At 33.5% G+C, this 21,503-nt stretch overlaps 1 protein-coding gene across 1 annotated transcript; it reads right to left on the reverse strand.

Moving 5' to 3' along the window:
- Positions 1-2,621: 2,621 nt before the first annotated feature.
- Positions 2,622-5,898, reverse strand: LOC132743723 (zinc finger protein Noc-like). The gene is made up of 2 exons (XM_060732275.1): positions 5,214-5,898; positions 2,622-4,294 (listed from the first exon to the last, which is right to left on the reverse strand). Exons 1-2 carry the CDS (start codon positions 5,319-5,321, stop codon positions 2,768-2,770), a joined length of 1,635 nt encoding a protein of 544 aa, XP_060588258.1. The 5' UTR covers positions 5,322-5,898; the 3' UTR covers positions 2,622-2,767.
- Positions 5,899-21,503: the final 15,605 nt, after the last annotated feature.

Genomic DNA, 21,503 nt, shown 5'->3' on the forward strand with positions numbered 1-21,503 from the left:
AATTCGGCTATAAATTAATTCGGACGTATAATTGTCCTGCCTAAATGATACAATGTTTTAGTACGACTGTTTACTTGTTTGTTTTTATACTTGTTTAGTTGTTTTTTTAATGTGACGTTTTGAAACCTTTTAAGAACTATATTGTTACTCGGACTCTCTTACCTGAGAAAAGTTAAGTTTGTTAACTGTGTATTAATATCCCTCTTTGTTCGATTTTTTGCCAGCTATTTGATTACCTCGCTTACTTAATGTCATTTGTGACTTATATCTATAATGGATTACATCCATATTTTAATTATTTGTTAATAAATGTTCAAGTTTTGACAGATAAATGTATTTTAAAATGCGAACTTTCCGTCGGCACGTCACGGCATCCTGGCAAGCAGTGACACTTTTATTGTAAAAATGGTTGATAAACATGTGCTTTTAAACGGTGGCTGCTTTGATAATCAAGTGAGACAAAAATATCAAGACATTAATTTAAACCTAACAAATATGAGCCGCGTCACGACAAAACCAACGTAATGCGTTTGCGACCAGCATGGGTCCAGACCAGCCTGCGCATCCGCGCAGCAGTCTGATCAGGATCCATGCTGTTCGCTTACCAACCCTATTACAAGTAGAGAAACTGATAGCGAACAGCATGGATCCTGATCAGACTGCGCGGATGCGCAGGCTGGTCTGGATCCATGCTGGTCAAAAACGCATTACGTTGGTTTTGTCATGACGCGGCTCATATGTGTTTGCAATGGTTTAGTCATTCGGTGTAAAATTCCACCATTGCACGCTTTATAGAACATGTAAACAGTATGATAAATGATAATGTTGTAAAATTCACTACCTTCAATGAAATATAATTAATATCTGTTTAAGGTACGAACATAAATGTTTTCCCCTTTCATTGCCTTTTATAATATTCTCTCTCTTAGATAAGGCTTTAAACATTAAAATTGTTAAAACTTGTTGACGTTTTGTTGTTGTTGTTTTCTTTTTATTATACCGGTATATATGAGAAGAAACGAAATTCTAGGAATATTGTCTTTTTATGTTTTGCCCAACAACTTTATGACACCTCTTTCAGTCATAAAATAGGAATACAAACAGACATGGTCTGATTGTCGTAATCTTGTCGTATTTACATTGCGTCTTTCTGCACTTGCAGATACGCAGACGACAAAAGATTTAGTAAAGTATCTAAAAATGTACAAGTCAACAATTCAGTCACACTGGGTGATAAATTAAAACTTATGTTTAGATATTGCCGCGACTGACTTTTGACAAAAATAGAACGATAAAAGACACCTGCACGATATTTATCTATGTTACAAAATAGAAAATGTATAGAAAGTAGTTGCCCATGAATCAATTTTCTGTAACTATGATTCACACATAAATAATATCATAGTTGATATTTTTAAAACATGGACTGGTGACGTTAGAGCTAATTTTAACATATTTATCCTGCACTTTCAACTCTATATTGCTACTTTTTTTATTTACAAAAATATAGCGATTTCCAAACAGGTGAATATGTCACCATGACATTTATATGATTTTTACTATTTTATTGCAGCTAATTAGAGTTACATGCTAGTTTCGAAAAATAAAATAAAATTCAATATTCGAATTGAAATTAATTGGCATATTTATTAAAATTTACTGACTATGGTTAATAGCATCCCAAAGTAAAAGAGACACAACTTAACTATCACACTATTCAATTCAATATTGTTTCTAAATTCAAAACACGAATCTAAAATTGTATTTTCTAACTACTGGTAACCTTTATTCCTTTTATTTTAATACCTTTTAATCATTCGATATTCATGCTATTTATAACTGTTATCGTCATCAAGCCCACGAGACCTAAATATATCAATTTAAATATATACCTATGCATTGGATGTGCACAAATAAAACAAGACCCAAACATATATATTTCATCTTTTAATAAATAATCAACACATCAACAAAAATTTATATAGTAACTATCAAATTTTACATAAAGTCAACAATTTTGAACCATATATAAAATGCAGTAAGACTGAAACAAATATACGAAATATTACATCATTTATTATGTTTTAAATATTTTTACCAGATTAAACCATTAAGTATCAAAAAGCTGCATACCGAACAGTTATAAATTTACTACAAAATAAAAGCAAATTACACGTACTTTGTAAAACGTTACTAACGGAAAATAATAAAACAGCTGTTTAACCCGCCATTACAAATAGATTTACCGAATATTATACATGTATATTGGTAAAGTAATAAAAACATCTTGTCTTACGTAATTATGATTTAATTTAAAGTATTTTTTTTACTTTTGATGATGAAATTTTATGCTTTCCAAGAACAGGGAAAAACACAAAGAAGTTTGTATCTCTTACAATCTGTAAATACTGAAAAGATCACGCCATTTTATTATCGTAAAAATTTAAAATTGCCGTAATTTTATTTTTAATATGCAGTTTCACAAATTTTATAACATATTTTTTTACTTACATATAAAAATTGTATCATTTGAATAAAGAATATATCATGATGTTGCAAAATTATATATAAACTCAATGATAAACTCATTCCATTTCGTGATTTTTTTTTCACTTTTGTGGTCTTTAATTCCGACAAGTCTATCCGTTATTTTGAACGTTTTGTTAAACAAAACATATCTAAGATTAGAGTCTATATAAGACTATAGCACTGTTATTATTCTATGAATGTTTCTTTTCCAACATTGTCAGTTTCTAAATGGATCTAGTCATGGGACAGCGGCGGCTCCAACTCTTTGGCCATAAATGGAATACGGAGAATAATAGGGACCTAGTGTGGAAAGTGGTTGTCCAGGCTGCAGAGCAGTTGGAGCACTCGGAAGTGGCGACTTATATGGATGATATCTACTTCCGCTTAACACACTGCTCAATGGGCTCGGTATTGTTGGATATGCCCGTCGAAGAGAATTTGGGCTCAAACCACCATGCGCCGGCAGTGGCCCGTGAGGGTAACCGCTCAGACCAAGTGGTGGTGGTAGGCCAAGAGCAGCATAACTGGCTAGAGACGAGGCCGAGTCTGAGCTAGATGTGTGTGTACGAAGATGTTGAAGCAATTCCTCGGATGTGGAATAACGTTTACCACAATAATCATTGCCTGATACCCAATTACACACATATGGCATACCCGGACTGTGTCCAGTGACGCCACCGAGAAGACTGTGAGCGTATAAAGATGATGTAAGTCCTGGATAAGATGATAAACCTGATGGTATTGAGGGAAGTGAACTCTGCATTGAAAATTGTGGCAGCATAGAAAGTGACGATGCACCTGCCATGCCTAGCGCACTCAAACTTTGTAAGGATTTCTCATGAGCACATTGTGAGCAACCAGGAGCTGTACATGTCGAACTGACATGACTGTTCTGGATGGTCAATTGACAGTTTGTACAATATGGATCCCTGCATACAGGTACAAGCGTGGTTGCACCCGATGGAGTCCTAACACGAGCATATGACACATAAGGAGAAAGTCCTGGTGTTAATCCAGTTTTAGAAAGTGCAGCATTTTGTGCAGCAAGTGCTGCAGCTGCAGAAGCACTAATACCACTATATCCAGAGTGTGCCGCGGCCAGAGACGACGCGTATGCTGAACTCACGGATGCTGGATCCAGCGAAAAAGCATGTCCATATAAGGATAAACCTGGATGAGATAATCCAGACCCGAAACCGTTCAAACCAGGATGAATTGGTGCAGGGATTTTGCTTGTTGAAGAAGAGAAATGGTCGGGACTAGATCTGTTTGGTTTATTGTCAGAAGCATTGTCTCTATTTCTATCACTTCTTTCGCGTTCACTATCGCGATCTCTTTCACTGGATGTTGTACTAGTAGCCCTTGCGCTACTTGAATTATGACCATTGTTCGAACCTGTAGATGACACTGGTCGACTTACTGAGGTTGTGACTGTTGTAGTTTCACCGACTCTTTCTGAAGAAGTTCCTGGTGCTGGACTAGATTTGCGACTTGAAGAGCTTGAGATCGGTACGAGAGGTGGGATTTCTTTTGGGGGAACTGGTTTGTAACCGGATTTTTTCGTCGAATCTCGACCGGATTCGTTACCACTGTCATTACTCGGACTTTTTCTGCTTTCGCTAGAGCTGTTTTTGTCTGAGGATTTTTCTGATTCTTTTTTCTCCTTTTCAAGAGGTGGTATGATTGGTTTTGAAGGAGATGGGTCCTTGCCTATACTGCTGCAAGTTTGCGCTAGCAGGGCTAATGGACTCTTTTTTGCATCCAACTGAAATGAAAATTAAATAAAAAAAATTAAATCACAACCAGAAAGCAAACTGTTAACATCATCATAACTTATCTATATCAATTATAAAAATTATTCGTTACACTCCGCTGAGACGTCTGCCAAGCATTTTCAATAGAATATCGCATAAAAAGCAGACTTTTACATAGATAATTCATGCATATTTCTGAATATTAAATGACTGCCTAACCTAATCATGCCATTTAACATTCATCTTTATTCCAAATAAAAAACGTGTTGCATGGTAGAACAATTTACCATATATATGAAATATAAACAGAGACAACATCCGTGAGAGAAACAAAGAGCAGGCAGTTCTACGATCAATAAAACACTCCAAATGATTATAGAATTGACGCCTAGCCATCAATATCACCAATATAACATGGACTCATTTACAAATTAGTTGAATCTCTCCGCTTGTAAATGCCTTAATGGGCAGGAAATCGATTCTGCCGATACAATTAGATGGTGCAAAAAGTCGGGCGGTGCAAACAAGTATAAAAGAGAAAATAACAAAATAAACCATCGCTTAACAAGCTTAGGCAAATAAAGCAGACAACATTTTTTTTATCGGTAGATTCGTATTCAAGAGGAGATACCAAACAAAAAGAAATAATTCTATTTTAAGTAAGATATTGCTTCTTCTATTTTTACAGATTTAACTCGACTACATTTTCAACAAAACGGGTAATTACAACAATACAAAAGATACACGATTTTAATTGTTTCTAATTAATTTACAGGGAACAAAGACATGTAAAACCTTAGAAAACTATAAAACACGAACAAATCTGAATACAAATTGATCTTAATATGATGTAAAATGCCAGGATTCCATAAAAAAAAATCCGGAAAAAAATAGAATGAAAAAAAGAGGTAATAAGTATAGAGAACTTACCGTGGTTGGAAGAGGCTGTAGATAATCCGGGTGGAGATACTGGGCCACACTTGGCGACAAAATACTCGACATGTTAATTGGAGTACTTTCACTCTTTGACTCATTCATTGTTAAATTGTATTAAATATCCACTATAAAACGAGTTTTTTTATCAATAACAATATCCAACAAAAATATTAAAATATCCACATATGATAAGCACAATAATATGAAGAAAAAAATCCGTTCAACGCATCAATTCGTACAATATTACGTTTTAATCCGTACAATGTATATACACATATTGGTGAGTTATTCTCGTTATCCAGATGTAAGACCTGCTATAGGGAGAGACACCTCAGCTTACACTGAATTCAACAGTCTAGTAGTTGGCTGTCAATCATTTCTACAGCTTTACAACAGTCATTTATCTGTATAACATACTCATACCGCCCAGTGAGATCCACACACAATGTCTAGTTTGAACTACGTGCAATCTATAACCCGATAAAACATTACACCTCGTCAGCCAATACGCGCTCAGTATCGCCTGTCACTTCTTCGCCGTCAAGAGTTAGCTCCGCCTAACTGTCACAAGAAATTAATGAGTTTGATGATTGATAACGATCCACGGCGCCTCTACCAATGAGAAATAAAGACTGTAATTGCTTTGGCAAAAGGCCAAAGGCTTTGGTATGGTTTCAATCCATCATGATGATATGCTGCCCGTCTTGACTGCTTTATGTCATCCCGTGTTGTTAATGTACGCTACCTGAAGGGAAAAATGAAAAGATTAAACTGTTCACCGATAGCCAGGCAAACATTTGATAATAAATTCTACATTATCACACTATCATCCGCATTGTGTTTGAAAACTTACATACACAACAAAGTTTCTTTTCCAACTGATTACACAGAGAAAAAAAACCTGATAAGAATTCGATCTTGAAAAACAAATCTTGTGAGAAGTAGATTTTGTTACCTTACAGCTCGAGGTCACGTGGCTTTGACTACATACATATCACTGGAGCTGATCAAAAGCACCGGCACATTATTCAAGATCAAATAAATCAATGTGCCTGTAGGTTGTATGACTGATAAGCCAATGTGATTGACAGATTGAGTACTGGCCTGTCTAAATACTTTCATATCGCGTTTATGAGAACTGATTGAAACTAACAAGTGAAACAAAAACAAGTTATAAGTTGAGAAATTTTATCTCGAGTCAATACGTCAACTGACAAAGAATTGTTTTCGCTTTCTTCAAATCATGTGACGCCAGCGTTTAAGGCCTTCAAATAATTTCTCCTGTTGAACAAAAACAATGGGGGAACAATATGTAACATTAACTAGATCTTTGACCACTTATGGGAGACTACTTTTCTGTATAAAAGCAATTATTTCAAAGTAATTGTGCACTTAATTCAATTAGAAACAGATAATAGTTACTGTAGAAGGGCCAGCGGCTCTTTTTTATATTCCGGAAATCACATAGTCTATGAAATTTGTCGTAGGTAACTCACTAACATACACTTTTATCCCCAAACATGTCATTTATAATATGTTTTAAATGAATGTTGTTTTCAAAATTAAAGCAAATTGGCCCATGGGTTGCGTTCCCGCTGTTAGATATATGCTTTAGAGATATTTGTATGCAAAAAGTGAATAAGTAGCGGATGGACGAGGATGTGTTATCACTAAACGCTGCATTATCATGGAGACATAAGGCATATATTTATCATGTTCACTTATTCAAATATGGTAAACGTCTCATTTATTTGTCCCCCTGTATAATCTTTGAAACAGACTGGCGGGATTTAAAAGAAAATTTGGAAACAAATGAATAATTAAACATGTAAGGTTATACCCTTTATTTCGTTTACGACAAATGCATAAATGATAACATATTTATTTCTATATTTAAGCTCCGAGCAAACAATTCAAAAAAGATATGTTAACATTAAAAAATGTAAATTTCCGACGAAAACGTCAATCTATTTAAATTTTAACACATTATGGTTTAAATTTCCTACACTTCCGGGCAGAACATGTCAAATCGATCTAAATAATATTCAAATATAATTTGTTTTATGCCTCTAACTGCTGAAAAAAGAGTGTACTAGTCACTAGGGACGTGTTTAAATATATCAAGATATGTATAACTGATTGACAGACTTGCCTCGAGTCACATCAATCAACTAATACCGATCGTTATCTATCGCTATCCGACAATATTGTCACCCGGCTCGAAACCACTCAATAGTTTTTTAACGCTACAATATATATACACTCTAATAGCATATAGCAAATGTGCATAAAATAGTAATGACAAGTTGAAATGCGTCTGTAGATTTTTTTTTTACTTGCTATCTGTAAAGTAAATGATAAATTTTGTAATTTACGGTGCAAAAACGCTCGTCAGTGCGCATACATCATCGGGCAAATGGGAGATTTTTAAAGTGATATTTCAGTTTGATGTATAACGCCATTTAATGTTGATTGCACGTAATGGCCAGATCAAAGATACACGTGAATACTATATTGTTTCATCTAAGCAATGAATCAAACCCATAATGAGACTTGCGATGTAGAGATGTCTATAAATTTCCATTTACATATCTTTAAAGGTGGATTGTCAACATAACAGACAAAACGTATCGTAACTCACACAAATGAATATATGCATCTTTTTACTTAAAATACCATTATTGTACTTAAAATACCATTATTTTACTTAAAATACCATTAAGTCAACTGACAATGTTGGTAAAATGGCCAATGCAGATGTTGCTGAAAGAGGATAAATACATAAATAATGTAAAAATAACGATGCAGAAACAACTAAATGTAACACGTGGTCTAAATATAATATAAATGTTTCCATGTATATCATTAGTTATAATGATTTTTTACAGGTTATATGGCCCTATATAAACGGTTGTTTGGAGATATAATCCGAGCCACAAACAACCGTTTTATATGGCCATATAAGCTGTCAGGAATATTTATAACGAATTTATAATACAGCAAACTTTCCTTTTTGAAGTGAGGTTTCTTAGAAAATTGATAGCAGCCGTGCATATAAAACTATATAACCGTCAAGAGTATCCAATTAAAAGCGACGTTACAAATCTGCACTATTATAAAGTATGTATATATAGTATGTTGTTTAAAAATGGAACAATAAGTCAATTTACAAAAAAAAAAATAATAATAAATAAATAAATAGTTCAAAAATGGAGAATCCTTTTTTAAAAAGTTCAATTAATAATAATGCGGGACATTGAAAAACAAAAGAAATTAATAATGTTCCCCAGTCTTACTTTTATAAATACATTTACTGTTCCTGTAAGAGCGAATAAAAAAAAGCACAGATAATGTCGAAACTTTAAAATGATGCAGCAGAAAATAGGGAAGAATGCATCGTTTATTTTACATCACTTATACATTTTTATATCATTAAAATCATATCTTTGTATTTTATCTTAGTTGAATCTAAATTGGCAACCGTCTGAACATATGATGTGCAATGCCTTCAAATAATGTTTCCTGCATTACAAACCTATTAATCAGTTTTGATGAAAAGATTATCTGTAGTGATAAGGCCCTGCACATATATGATATGGTTTATAGATAGGGACCGTTTCTGCAATGATAGATGCATGAATCGCATGCCGCCCTACTACTAGAACGTGTCCGCTTGCAGTATTTTTTTTCCACAGCAGTATAATCACCCGCCGGTCTAATGTTAACATATGATACCAAACACACAAAACATTACACATAACAAGCATGCTGAACAACAAGCAAAAAAAAGAGAAAATGAAAAATGATACATCTCCACACATAAAGTCTTCCTGAAAGGTGGTAATTATTCAATTTGTAGTTGTTGTCACTTGAAACTGTTACCATGACAACAAAAGGCCGCCAGCGACAATTTCGCGGTAGGGTTTGGTGAACGAGTGACAGTGATAAGTACAGACGACAAACAAGTTGACAAGGTGCAGGTCGGATCTGAACCCTCGTTTTATATGTCATTATGACAGTAAATGGTAATCACCCATCAAAATAAAATGGCCGAATTGTCACGTGACGTGCGATAGGTATCAAAATCAATCAACATGTGCGATATTTATTATGGCCAGAAGATAAATACTTCTTATTGTACCTATCATTTATCATCAGTTCGAAAACAGATGATAAAATGACAATAAAAAACGACAGTAAAGAATGACGGTTTTTATAAGATATAAATACATGTAAATTATTTGCTTCAGTTTTACTAATTTATGGCCCGTTAGATTTTGACTGATAAACTTTATAATGGTGAAATCATACGCTTTCATTTATGACTTTAGTTGGCTATTCATCAGTCCATTGTTCAAATTAAACAATCTAATGCCTCTATTAAATAACGATAATGCTTGTGAATTGAAGAAACTGAGAGTAGCAACAAAGGTAATTAGCCTTGTCACCAGTATGGAGTATAGAGCCAGGCCAGCCTGCAAGAACGGGCTCTATACTGTTGGTAGCTCAATTGTTTTTGTATTTTGATATTTTATTCTCATAAACTTTGATTAGATTGAATTGTATTGTTGTTGTTGTTTTGACACGTTTTATTGTACACGGAGAACTCTCAGACTGTTCCAAATTTAAAGCAGTGCAAATCAATTATACAAAATCAGCGTTAAAATCCAATTGCTTACATGAAACTACAATTACTTATTAGAATTGTATTTATTTTTATATATCCATTATGCAAAAATATAAATCCGACAGTACAATTCGTAATACTTAAAGGAACTCCACTGCTCAAATGTCCAAAAGCATTTTAAAAAAAATGAATTTCTTACAAAGATCAAAACAGAAAGATATGCAAAAGATAAATAAGAAATATATAAGAAAATCATATTTGTGCTACTACAAGCCCGATTTTGGTGAAAAGAGTCACCACGCTTTTCAATGTTTGGTCATTTTTCGCAGTAAGAAAAATTATTCTGGAAAAAATTATACGCATGTTTTTGGTCTAGATCTACATCAAATGGAATATTTATATCGAAAAATTATTCCCAGTCTCTCTCGTCATGTCAAAAAACCTTTGTGTAGTCCCTTTAATGTTCATACTAAACCATTTGCAATCATTAAATAAACATTTGCACTATTTTGTTAACCTATTTAATGAGACAAAATCAATTGTTATTTAATCTATAATGATTTAAAAATTTAAAGATGAAAGCTTTTTTTCTTAGCAATGTAAATAATGTGATATATGAAAACAACAATAAACAAGAAAATGCGTCATTTATGCAGAGACATAGATAACATAATGTCTCTGATTTATGTAACTTTTCCCTTCTCAAAGATACAAGAATGTTTCTGATAACTTTGATTTTTATACAAATGATGAATATTTACAAAGACACGGGGTGAGAATCTAATAGAGGATGAACTCCTATAATTATGTTATATACTTGTCATTTTATTGAAGCTTGGTATTTGATAATATACGATTTTCTTTGGTTTTATGTTGGTTGTGTTTTTTTTATACAGAAAAAATATATCGAACGACGACTTTTTACGTTTTTGTTTTTCATTTCCGCAATATTGTTTAACTCAATAAGATATGGGTTATAAATTTAAGGCTCACTTAAGGAGAACATTGCACCTGAGCAAAAATATTTTAAGAGTTCAGTTCACATAATGACTGTGCAATTTTAAAACTTCTATTGAACGTATGTTTTCACTTCCTGTCCTGTTCCATAGATATCTGTCATTAAAAACTTATTGATCCTCCATTAAAAATTTGTTGATCCTCAGCCCCGTCAAACCCACATCCTCCCTCCTGACATACCCCCCCCCACCGCCCATCCCCGATATTATAAAACAATCATTTGAATACTCAAATCACCATATAAAAATGCATTACAAAGAAAACTTATATGAATTGTTCTCGTAAAACGTTAATGCAGTAATCTATTTTAGACACATGTCGATAATGTGAGTCATTTAAAAGAACAATGAACATTTCATTAACAAAGACAACTATTCATTAAAACGGTTATTCTTCACTTATGGTCTCTGTCTCTTTTACAACCTAGAGACATCCTTCATGAGAAGCCATGCTTGCCTATCCATCATTTACTTATGGAAATTGAAAATAGAATCTGAACTTTGACAGACAATAATCAATTTTGAATTGGATTTTGAATGACGCCATTCACAAATCTGTCTTTTCTTTATGTCAAGGTGTACATAAGGGTGAAGTCTTCTGGCGCATCTTGTTCATGTTGTATTAGACTTGATTGATTATATGCGGCTAAATGAAACATATTTTTATAGATTATCAAATACATATACTTTATATGTCAACTAAATAGTGATAAAGCAAAATTTTCTTATACATCTATCATAGTTGATTAATATATCTAGTGTTTTTTGTTTGGTGAGATTGTCTTTTTTATTTCTCCTTGCGCAAAGTAAGACAAAAAAACCCTGGCACTATGCATTATTATTATTATTACAGGAATATCAGAGTGTATTTACTATTAAGTGAAAAACAATCAATTATTATATATGTAGAAATGTGACAATGTAGGTAAACAACTGAACGGGTGTAATATATCATTGTTTGTTAAGAATGCAACATATCACTTCGCTGACACCCATTGTCAATTTTATCATACACTCTAACAAAACAAAATACTATATCAACGTCGAAACTTCTTATTTTAATTGACAACTTGTCAATAAATTATCATTTTATTGCAAATTGACATTCTGATATTCGACTCGTGGAAATTTATTGCAAAAAGTAAACAAAGCAGAACAGGTAGATCTATATACAGATCAGGAAGTGCCCAAAGCGGATACGTTATTGAATCTGGATCATAAATAACTTGTTCGATTCTTAATTAGAGCGCGTGTAAATAATCTATTGTGCCAACATGATACATCAATAAACAATTTATGTTTATCAAAGTCCTTGTGAATTCTGTATGAAGAAAAAGCGACAAATCCTTACAAAGGCTCGATTTTTTTAATTTAACGCTTTATTACGGCCACTCGGTCCCAAGTGTTCAAGATTATAGTAATTTTTCATCATAAGAACACAGACAAAATGACAACGCTTATATATAAACACTTTAACATAGCACTTGAAACTTGTTAGGTATTGGGTTCCAATCAATCATTGGGTATATAGGGCTTTATTTCCCTTTGAGGCTGATAAAATTTGTAAGAAGTTTAAATAATGCTTAAACTATTTATCAAACGGCTATTAAGGCAATATTGTGTACATAGTGAAGCAGGCATGTGAAATTTACGATCGGTGTTATTTAAGGACTCTTAAGGAGATTATATTTGGACTCCTTCTGCCTGAAGATTGATATACAATCAGGCAACTGTCAAATCTCTTCATGATACCCGTCGTGTCATACCTGAGCTGGTGTACTCGAATGTGTTTGTAGTGAAACATATTGAAATATGGGACCCTCCTTTGCTAAATGATTTAAGTCTTTGACTTTTAATCATTTCACGTACTTCTAACCGGACTTTGTTGGATATCAATCCAATAAGAAGGGACCCTGAATTCTTTCATGTAAGCTGATAGAACCAGGTGCAAGAATGTCTTTGATTCAACTCTGGAACGGGCTTGAAAGAAGAAATTTATTAGATTTTCTCCTTCCTGTGAAAAGAATACGACCTATATGGTATAAGTGCGACCTTAACCCCCGACCCTCCATCCCGCAAAAAAGTTCTCCAAAGTCAAATACTGAATAAATGTTCGACCTCATGACTTTCGTGGCTTATATTATCTAAAGAAACATGTACTCTTGCATTGTTATCTATACCAAGAAGGACATTATCATAAAGTATAGAAAGAACAATACAGGACATTTGATAAATACCAGATTGACGTTTTATCTTTATCAATCAGCCCAAAGTTCTTATGTTATCGCATTTATCAGCATAGGCCCACTGATTGTGACAAATTGGTGTGAGCTGATGGGATCAGTGAAGTTCAACCCACCGGTTCTATCTGCATGTATCAGGTTTCATACAGTGCCATGTATCTCTTGATGGATTAACAAGCCAGCGTCGGAAGTGACCCGCGGATTGACGGCGGAATTCTTTGATGTGAAGGAAGGTACATTACGAAGTATACGATAGGTTATCTTCCTTGTACAACTCTTCAGCGGGGGAGCGATTAAAGAGTCGATACTGACGTCAAGGTTTTTTTGGCTTGTATGGCTACAGTAGTATGTATATTACAATAAACAGTAATCCTAGCTTGCTAAAATAATTTTTAACACGCTTTTGGGAAATTACAAGCTATTCTCCGATTTTACGATGTTGAAATTTTTGTATTTCAAAATAGTTCTTTATTCAGATAACGTTTTAAATGCACAACATACAAAGTGATCTCAACACTGACACATAGGTAAAAGATTATTAAAGATGAGCCCATTTGTTTGTAAGTATCTGGCTCAAGTATATACATATCATTCAATGTCTGACTCACATCATTTAAATGACATTATTACGAAGGTATTACAAAAAACTCTTGAGAAGACGGTATAGTACGGTAAAGGGACGAGACAGAATACGAGAATTATCCCAGGTGAGAACCATACCCCGCTTGTCAATCAAACAACAGATAACATCAAACATATCTTTAATGAAGTAGAATATTGACGATGTGAAAAATGAGAAAATAACATGAAGTTGGTTCAGTAAAATTTTTCAATGTAAAATTAATGGTTCATGAAAAGGTGCTATTGATGTATAGTCGTGATTTTGCCTAGTTTATTTTATTTATGCTCCCAGGCTATTTATTAAACTGCCGTACTGATAGGATAAGGCGTATTAATAGGGACGAACACATTTTGATAGGAATCTTCTATAAGATTTATATGATCGCCTTCAGACAAGTGAGGCCATAAAATAGAATTTATTCATGTTTTAATGTCCGTTTGTGAACATAAAAGACATTGCTTTCCAGGTCATATTTGCATAAAAAGCCCACCGACATTGATGAAGTCTTTTTTCTTGGATTAACATTCATTGTATGTATCCAAGTGAAGTTTGTGCAGGCTAGGAACCATCCGAAATTCACCTTCAATAAAGTTCCTATCAACTCAATACCCTAAAATATTTCCCAGGTATATTAGAAGAAAAACGATGATATGCAATCATATGATCGAAAGAATGATTTATTTCCGTAATACGAGTGGATTACCTGATACGTAAATTATCATTTATAACAAAGGAGAGTGATTATTTTAATATTCAGCATTGATTTAAAGCGGACATGAACCACTTCTATGTATTTCCTAAGCTACTTCTTAAAGTTATATTACTGGCGTTTCTTTTTTCGCAAGCAATACTCTATTAAATAAACCATGCTTTACTTAGGCTTTGTAAAATACTTCTGAAACGATGTCATGTGTATTAATATTTCAGGAAAAAAAACACGAAATTCTGCCTGATTTTAGTTTCATCTTTTGTTCAATCTGGTAAACTTTTGTTTGTTATAAGAAAAAAGAAATACAACATTGTATAGCTCAAAGAAATTTCCGGAACATTTTTATGTAATTTGTGTAACATATGCACCAGTAAGCTAATGTTATATCTATTGATTCCCGCAAAAGCCTTTGTTTTAAAACAAGCCGTATTATTTTTTTCCCCGACCATACCATATGACACTGAACGTGATGCACGAATTCTTGTGTAACTTAAACAGGCGGCGATATGTGACCCACTTGCATCGAAAGGCCGGACTATTTTACTTTCTATTTGTAATGTAAACCTAGACGTATAGAGAAAATTGTGAATCAATGCAGTGTTTGTGATAGCGTAAACAAGCCGACGTAATCAAACGTGGTGACGATGAGTTTCACAAAGTTACCCTTTGTAGACAGCGAGTTATCACGTTCATTTTACACCTTACAACCCTTTATAACACCATCTCTCAGACCGTGCAGTTTAAAAGGACAATCCCTTGTGAAATCGTCACGTCATTTGTGAACAATTCGATTAAATATTGATGAAGCTGTCAATCAGACTCGACAAAGTGCAAAAATCACAATAATTCAGCAAGAATGGAATAGCGGATATTACAGTTTCAAAGCGTTAATGGGTGTAATAAATTATTCAGTTTAATAGACAGGTGGACTCCTGTTCGTTGTTTTGTAATGTAAATAACCCTGCTGGTATAACAGGAGATTTATCTAAGAACATCGTGTCCTGTACACTTAAAAGACAAGCGTCGACTAAAAGCGGCCATTTTGGAACATATCACATAAACTGAAAGTGCAATCCATAATTAAACAGATCATTGAGATTGGCTGTAAGCATTAAATACCTCTTTCATACCAAAAACAGTGAACCCACTGAACGGCATAAATTAGATCTGTTTTAATTATCACGATTGTGATACAGTGGCAATGAATAACTTGAAATGTTCTCTTCTGTTCATATAAACCATTGCTTTGTTTTCAGTTTAGAGCTGTCTGTTGTTATAAAAACTTTTAAGCCTGTTGAAAACAGGTTGGTACGAATACCTACTGTATATATTTTGTCAGGTATCAAACCGAAAGTCGTCACTCTTTTATACGTTTATTATTATTTCGAGAAAATATCATAAAATTCAAAAAATTAACAGACGACAGTATAAGATACGTACATTTTCTAAGCATGATTTTCTATATCAAATTTTGAGCAGCCGACAGTATGGTCTGGTGAGCTATAATGCAGTCTGCACTGGCTCTTTACTGCAAATACATGTCTAAGCAAGATATACTCGCCTGTTGCATTCACCAGAGACATAGGTAACATGTTATCTACATCTCTGCATTCATATATATTATGATGTCTTGAAGTATAGTTATAGTCTCATGTACAGACTCAATCAAACCGAGTCTGCAATTCTCTTGTAATTTTGTTGTGATTAATGCTTCCGAGGGATCACTTTGTTTCCAGATTTTTATGAAAAATAAGCAATAAAATATTGTATTGATTATATTAATTTTGTAACATGAACCCCAACAAATAGGTTGCAACTATACTAAGTGTTGATTGTAAATTGTATATTATGATATGGTAATTTAATTCAACGAAACATCTGCATTGTGTCATTTAGAATCCTGTAAAAAAATGGCCAAACCATTGTATAACAAATCTTTTACATAAATATATAAAGTATATACACTTATATTGAATGTAAATTACTAAAGTAACAATTTGTACTTTTTTACGACCTAAAGTTTCCTGGTGCGTAAATCTGGAGTCTTTGTAAAACATTACATCAATAAACTTTGCCCGTCTGCATTTACTGGAAATATAACATCAATCGTTCGTTTCTCTAAAGGCCTCTTATTGTTAATTCAACACGAAGTTATCGCTTACTTGATCAAAAGATTGACTTCGACAAAAACATAAACTATGGAAGGCCTGGTCTATCTGGTTTATGTCAGAAATGGAATTAAATTCTCTCTGACAGCCCGTGCCTTTGACGTTGTTATGTGTTTTATGCAGCCTGAATGCCTCTCAAAGCTGGTGTTGTATTCGGGATGAATGGAAATAAATTATTAGAGAAAACCTCTGAGGATTCGAGTCACTGCACTGGCATAGACTCGCTGGCTACTGATCTGTGAAACTCCCCACATTAAATGCACGTTTTTTTATTGGCGCGCTAAACAAATTTTGTGTAATGGTGTAATTTTTTCTTCTGCGAACTGTTTTAGATACATGTATTTGCATTTCAAATATAACACCCAGGTTGATGTTTTTAACCTACTGTATATAAAAATATCACTGGTAGCAATTAACATCAGCTTTACTCTGTCAACATATTGGAATGAAAATGATATTGAGCACGGAATTTACGGGGATCTGCAACTGTTTCATGCACGAGTGTCTAGCGCCAATATATTTCCGTGAAAGAACGTGCTGTTTGGTTGGTATCGAATGGAACGACAATGGGACCTAAGTAATCATTGTTAAGAATTGTTGTAAAAAAAGAAAGAAAGAGAAAAAAAACAAAGAAATAAAAAAAAAACATTTAAAAGACACAAAACTGATTACTTTGGAGGCATTATTTTCTTTTCGTTCAGCACTTTTATAGTGAAGTTCCGACGCTAAAACAGTAAAATAAAAAAATAAAGATATTTCCTTATTTCTAACCAACTTGTTTTGTGCTTAAGTTAGGCAAAAACAGCGTCCTTGTGAAATTACAAAAGTTAGTTAGGTTTAATCACTTTAATAGTATATAAGTCGTTTTCGAAAACGGAAAGGTGTTTGATAAAAAAAAAAAGTTTCTTGTATACTATAGACGACTTTTAAACCATCATTTTGGCGGGTTTTGTTTGTAGCTAGTATTAAAAGCCAAATGTTTGGTTATGTGTGTATATATATAAGAATATTATTGCCATGTATGTATATATTTTTATTTGTTTGGGTCGTCAGACCAAACAAATAATGGTAGCAAAATTTCAGACCCCGATGCTGTTAATTGCAAGTGCCGAAAGAAGTCCGCTTTTTTGAAGCGGTTACTTCCCGTTATATGTACACTAACGCCGAAAAATTCAGGGGAAATCACTGCGTTAAGAGACCAAAATGACAGGCGCATTAATTTTCAAGCAAAATAGTTCCTGAATGGTCGAATATTTCTAAAATTGTTTTATTCTATATATATATAAATGCTTATAAGTAATCGTCATGATTATTTACATCTGTGTTAAACAACAATTATTTCATAATTCGCTACGCTCAAACGTAAATAAATTATTTATCCCATAATAAAGGCAATCGAAGGAAGAAAGAACAACAAATACATAAATTCATATTTAGGATTTGTTATCTGCATTGCCGTATATCGAATTCAAAAACAAAGAACGGGTGCAATGAATCTCTTTATAATATCAAAAAATTGTTCAATGTTGTATATTTAATATTAATCAATATCAATATAAATATGTATTTCATATTTGATTTCTAATACAAATAAAATTTCTATATAAATAACTCTCGCCAATCGGCGCTTGCCACTGCCAATCGGCTGGCGTACCACACAAAATTATAATTTAATAAATCTCGTCATCGTTTTTTTAAAAATAAACGAACTTACTCCATGTATAATCCATTATTATATGATAATGTAAGGGTTATAATTGTTCACGTCTTTGGCTGTAATATGATTTCACATAAATGATTCAACAACTTATATTATAAACAGGCACTTAAACATAACTGTCAATATTTAAAGAGAACAATATAATCGGTTAGCTGAATTTGTCAGATAAAAAAAAAAAAAAAAAAATATCTACTCAAATATTGTACCAAAATATCTTGTCTTGTGGTAAACTCAAAATATCAAGAATGTATATTCTGGGTATACTGCTTACTAAACAACATTTGCCAGAACGGTGCTGATGGCAAATGAGGTACAATTAAAAACTCCGTAACCATCAAGTTATTTTCCCCTGACCAATTAACTAAAATGGCATCGACTGTTCCCGGAACGCAAAACAAAGAATTAAATCTTTTAACTTTACAATTATAATGATTACAAATCGGTAAACCGAGAAAAGTCCTGTCATATCATCCAGAACATTGAAAAAATTCTGTTCGTCATAAAAAGTTACTTATTTGATCTGTAAACTGATTTTGGACCATTTGAACCCTCTCTATATGTGAACGTATACCTTTTAAAGTACAAAAATAAAAAATGTTAACAACAAGAGAATGTAACTTTGGCTTCAAGCTTCCTACACTGTTTTGATTGTCGGTACACCATCGGACTCATTTACTAGAAATAAACAATACGATACTTTGTAGAGCAAATTATATAGCAGACAGCTCTCGCCATGTTGAACTCTTAGTTTTTTCATACTCGACCATTTTTTATTATTATTATTATTATTATTATTATTATTATTAAACTCCCCTTGACAAAAGAATTATGTAATTTGAATATGTGGTTATGAATAATACTTTTCTGATACTCGAAATATAGAAATCCATATCTATGATCTGATGATAACGAAATATTTTGTACAGTTGAATAAATCTATAAAATCATACTCATCTTTAACATAGCGTTCATTTTGAATTTCTGACAGTGTCCGAGTCTTTGGTCTTGAACCAGTTTTTCTGGAACGGCAGACTGTGTATCTGGCTGAAAACCGCTGAAGCCGGAGAAAAACCGCTGATAGGGCAATTAACATCCGTTGTATTTGGACTTCAGCCTGGAAGTGTCCCCATCCTCCACATGCGAAACCCATCCTTCTTGTTAACGCATGACCTCGATTTGAGTAACCAAAGAAGAACTAGGAGTATAGTACAGGTTACTAGGCGTAGACACTGGTAACGGTCTTTCCTCGCCCTTTGTTTACAGCGCGTACGACTTCCACTTTATGAAGGTCGTCGTTGAAGTTGATTGCACTTCCAGCCTAAAATCTCCCTTAAACGATTTGAATTGATTGTCAAAATAGTGGCGATACAATCAAACAATTCTGTGTTCGAATCTCGTCTGCCGCTGAAAGTGGTTGAATTACTCTCTCGTTAATTCTTCGTTGGTAGCCATTAATATTCAGTGCACGATAGAGTAAAATAAACGTGTGTAGCAATGCAGAAAACCTCGAATGATATACACATCTATCCGACTTTATTATATATTACTGACGCACGAGAAAATCGTGCGTATCATATTCAATGATTTTCAATACAGTAAAACTTCGATTACCTTAACCTAGGATAAATATATTTAGCGTCGAAATAATAAGGGTTACACACCCTAATTTAGAAAAATATGGTTTTCTTCAGACCGTTGATATATAACCGTGGCCGAGGGGTTTGCGCGCTCGCTTAGAAAGCGAGAGGTCTGGAGTTCAAATCCCAGTTAAGGCATCTCTTTTTTTTCAAGTTGTTTAAGTCAAATAAACATTGAATTGAATATCAGTGTTGCAATTAGTCTTATAGCCAATTTACTACAATTTAAACGCTGGAAAGCATTGGTGGCACTATACAAAAACAAATTGGTTAATAATCTCACAACCTTCACCTTTCTGACATTTTTAGACCCAAACAAAGTCAGCACCTTCTGTGCTTTGATTTGTATATGTCTATATGCTGTACCATGCATACGACTAAATAAAGCTTCTTTTCTGTTCTGTTAAAAGAATGAAGAAGCACGAATAATTTCAAGCTTACTAGGAAGCTGGAAGGGAGCAAATGGTGTGGTAGACTGGTATTTTTGGTATGTAACATAGAGCCATGTTGAGATGTGAAAAGTCAAAACAATATAAAGGTTGAAGCGTTCATAGGTAGTATTAATTTACCAGGTGACGTGCATTGTATTGAGCTAAATCTTCCAAACCTATATTCAATAGAGAATAATCAAACATAAAAAAGAGTGTTAGGACAAATAGACCTTATTATGTACATACTAAACATATCATAGTTATATTATTGTTCAATTGCAAGTCAGCTGTTAAAAAGAAAGCAAGTTGAAAGAATGAGGGTAGCTACTCTTGCTTAACTTTGCATAGAGGGAGATAATTCTTTTGTTCATCTTATATCTACAATAGTGCAGCAGTTCCAGATAATGTTGACTTCTTGTGCACGGATTCAGAGGAGGTTGGGTAATAGATTAGGGGGTCATAACCTCCCTTCCAGGGATTTGACTAGTATGTGGAACCACTCCGAAATTTGGATATTATGTTTGTTTATTTGTTTCTTTGCGAAAATCACACAAAAAACTCGGGAAACTCGCAATACTTCTGGAAAAGTAATAAATTGTCCCTCCGCTTTGACATGTGCATTGCTTCTTGTCGGAAGTTTGGGCCCCTTGTGATTAAAAAACCTGGATCCGTGTCTGTAAAGGATAACTATCGAATTGTTACATTTATGAATTAAAAGCCTTATTGGCAAAGATAAAAAACATGTTGGTAAAACATGCGAAATTAAGGATACGTACCCGTTTAATTGTTTATTTTTATTACAAAAGCACCTTTTAAATAACTTATTCGTTCAAAAGGTGTTAGTTGATGAAATCTATTTTCTCTGAATTGTAAATGTTAAATCGCATCTTCCAAAAGTGGTTGTCTAGTATACATGTATATGGTATGTACTATACTTTATTTTGTATACTTTATACGATCATACCAAAATTATTATCGCATGCATAAAGGTTATAAATGATGTTATATGAAACGGAAAATTGCAATATAAGGGACATAATAAACATTTTCTGTCTAGAAATTTCCACGAAGGACTTTTAGCGGCATTTCTTATAAACCACACGCTCGTAAG

The sequence above is a fragment of the Ruditapes philippinarum genome, unplaced genomic scaffold, assembly GCF_026571515.1.
Source record: "Ruditapes philippinarum isolate M1 unplaced genomic scaffold, ASM2657151v2 ctg373_1_1_1_1, whole genome shotgun sequence".
Lineage (NCBI taxonomy): Eukaryota > Metazoa > Mollusca > Bivalvia > Venerida > Veneridae > Ruditapes > Ruditapes philippinarum.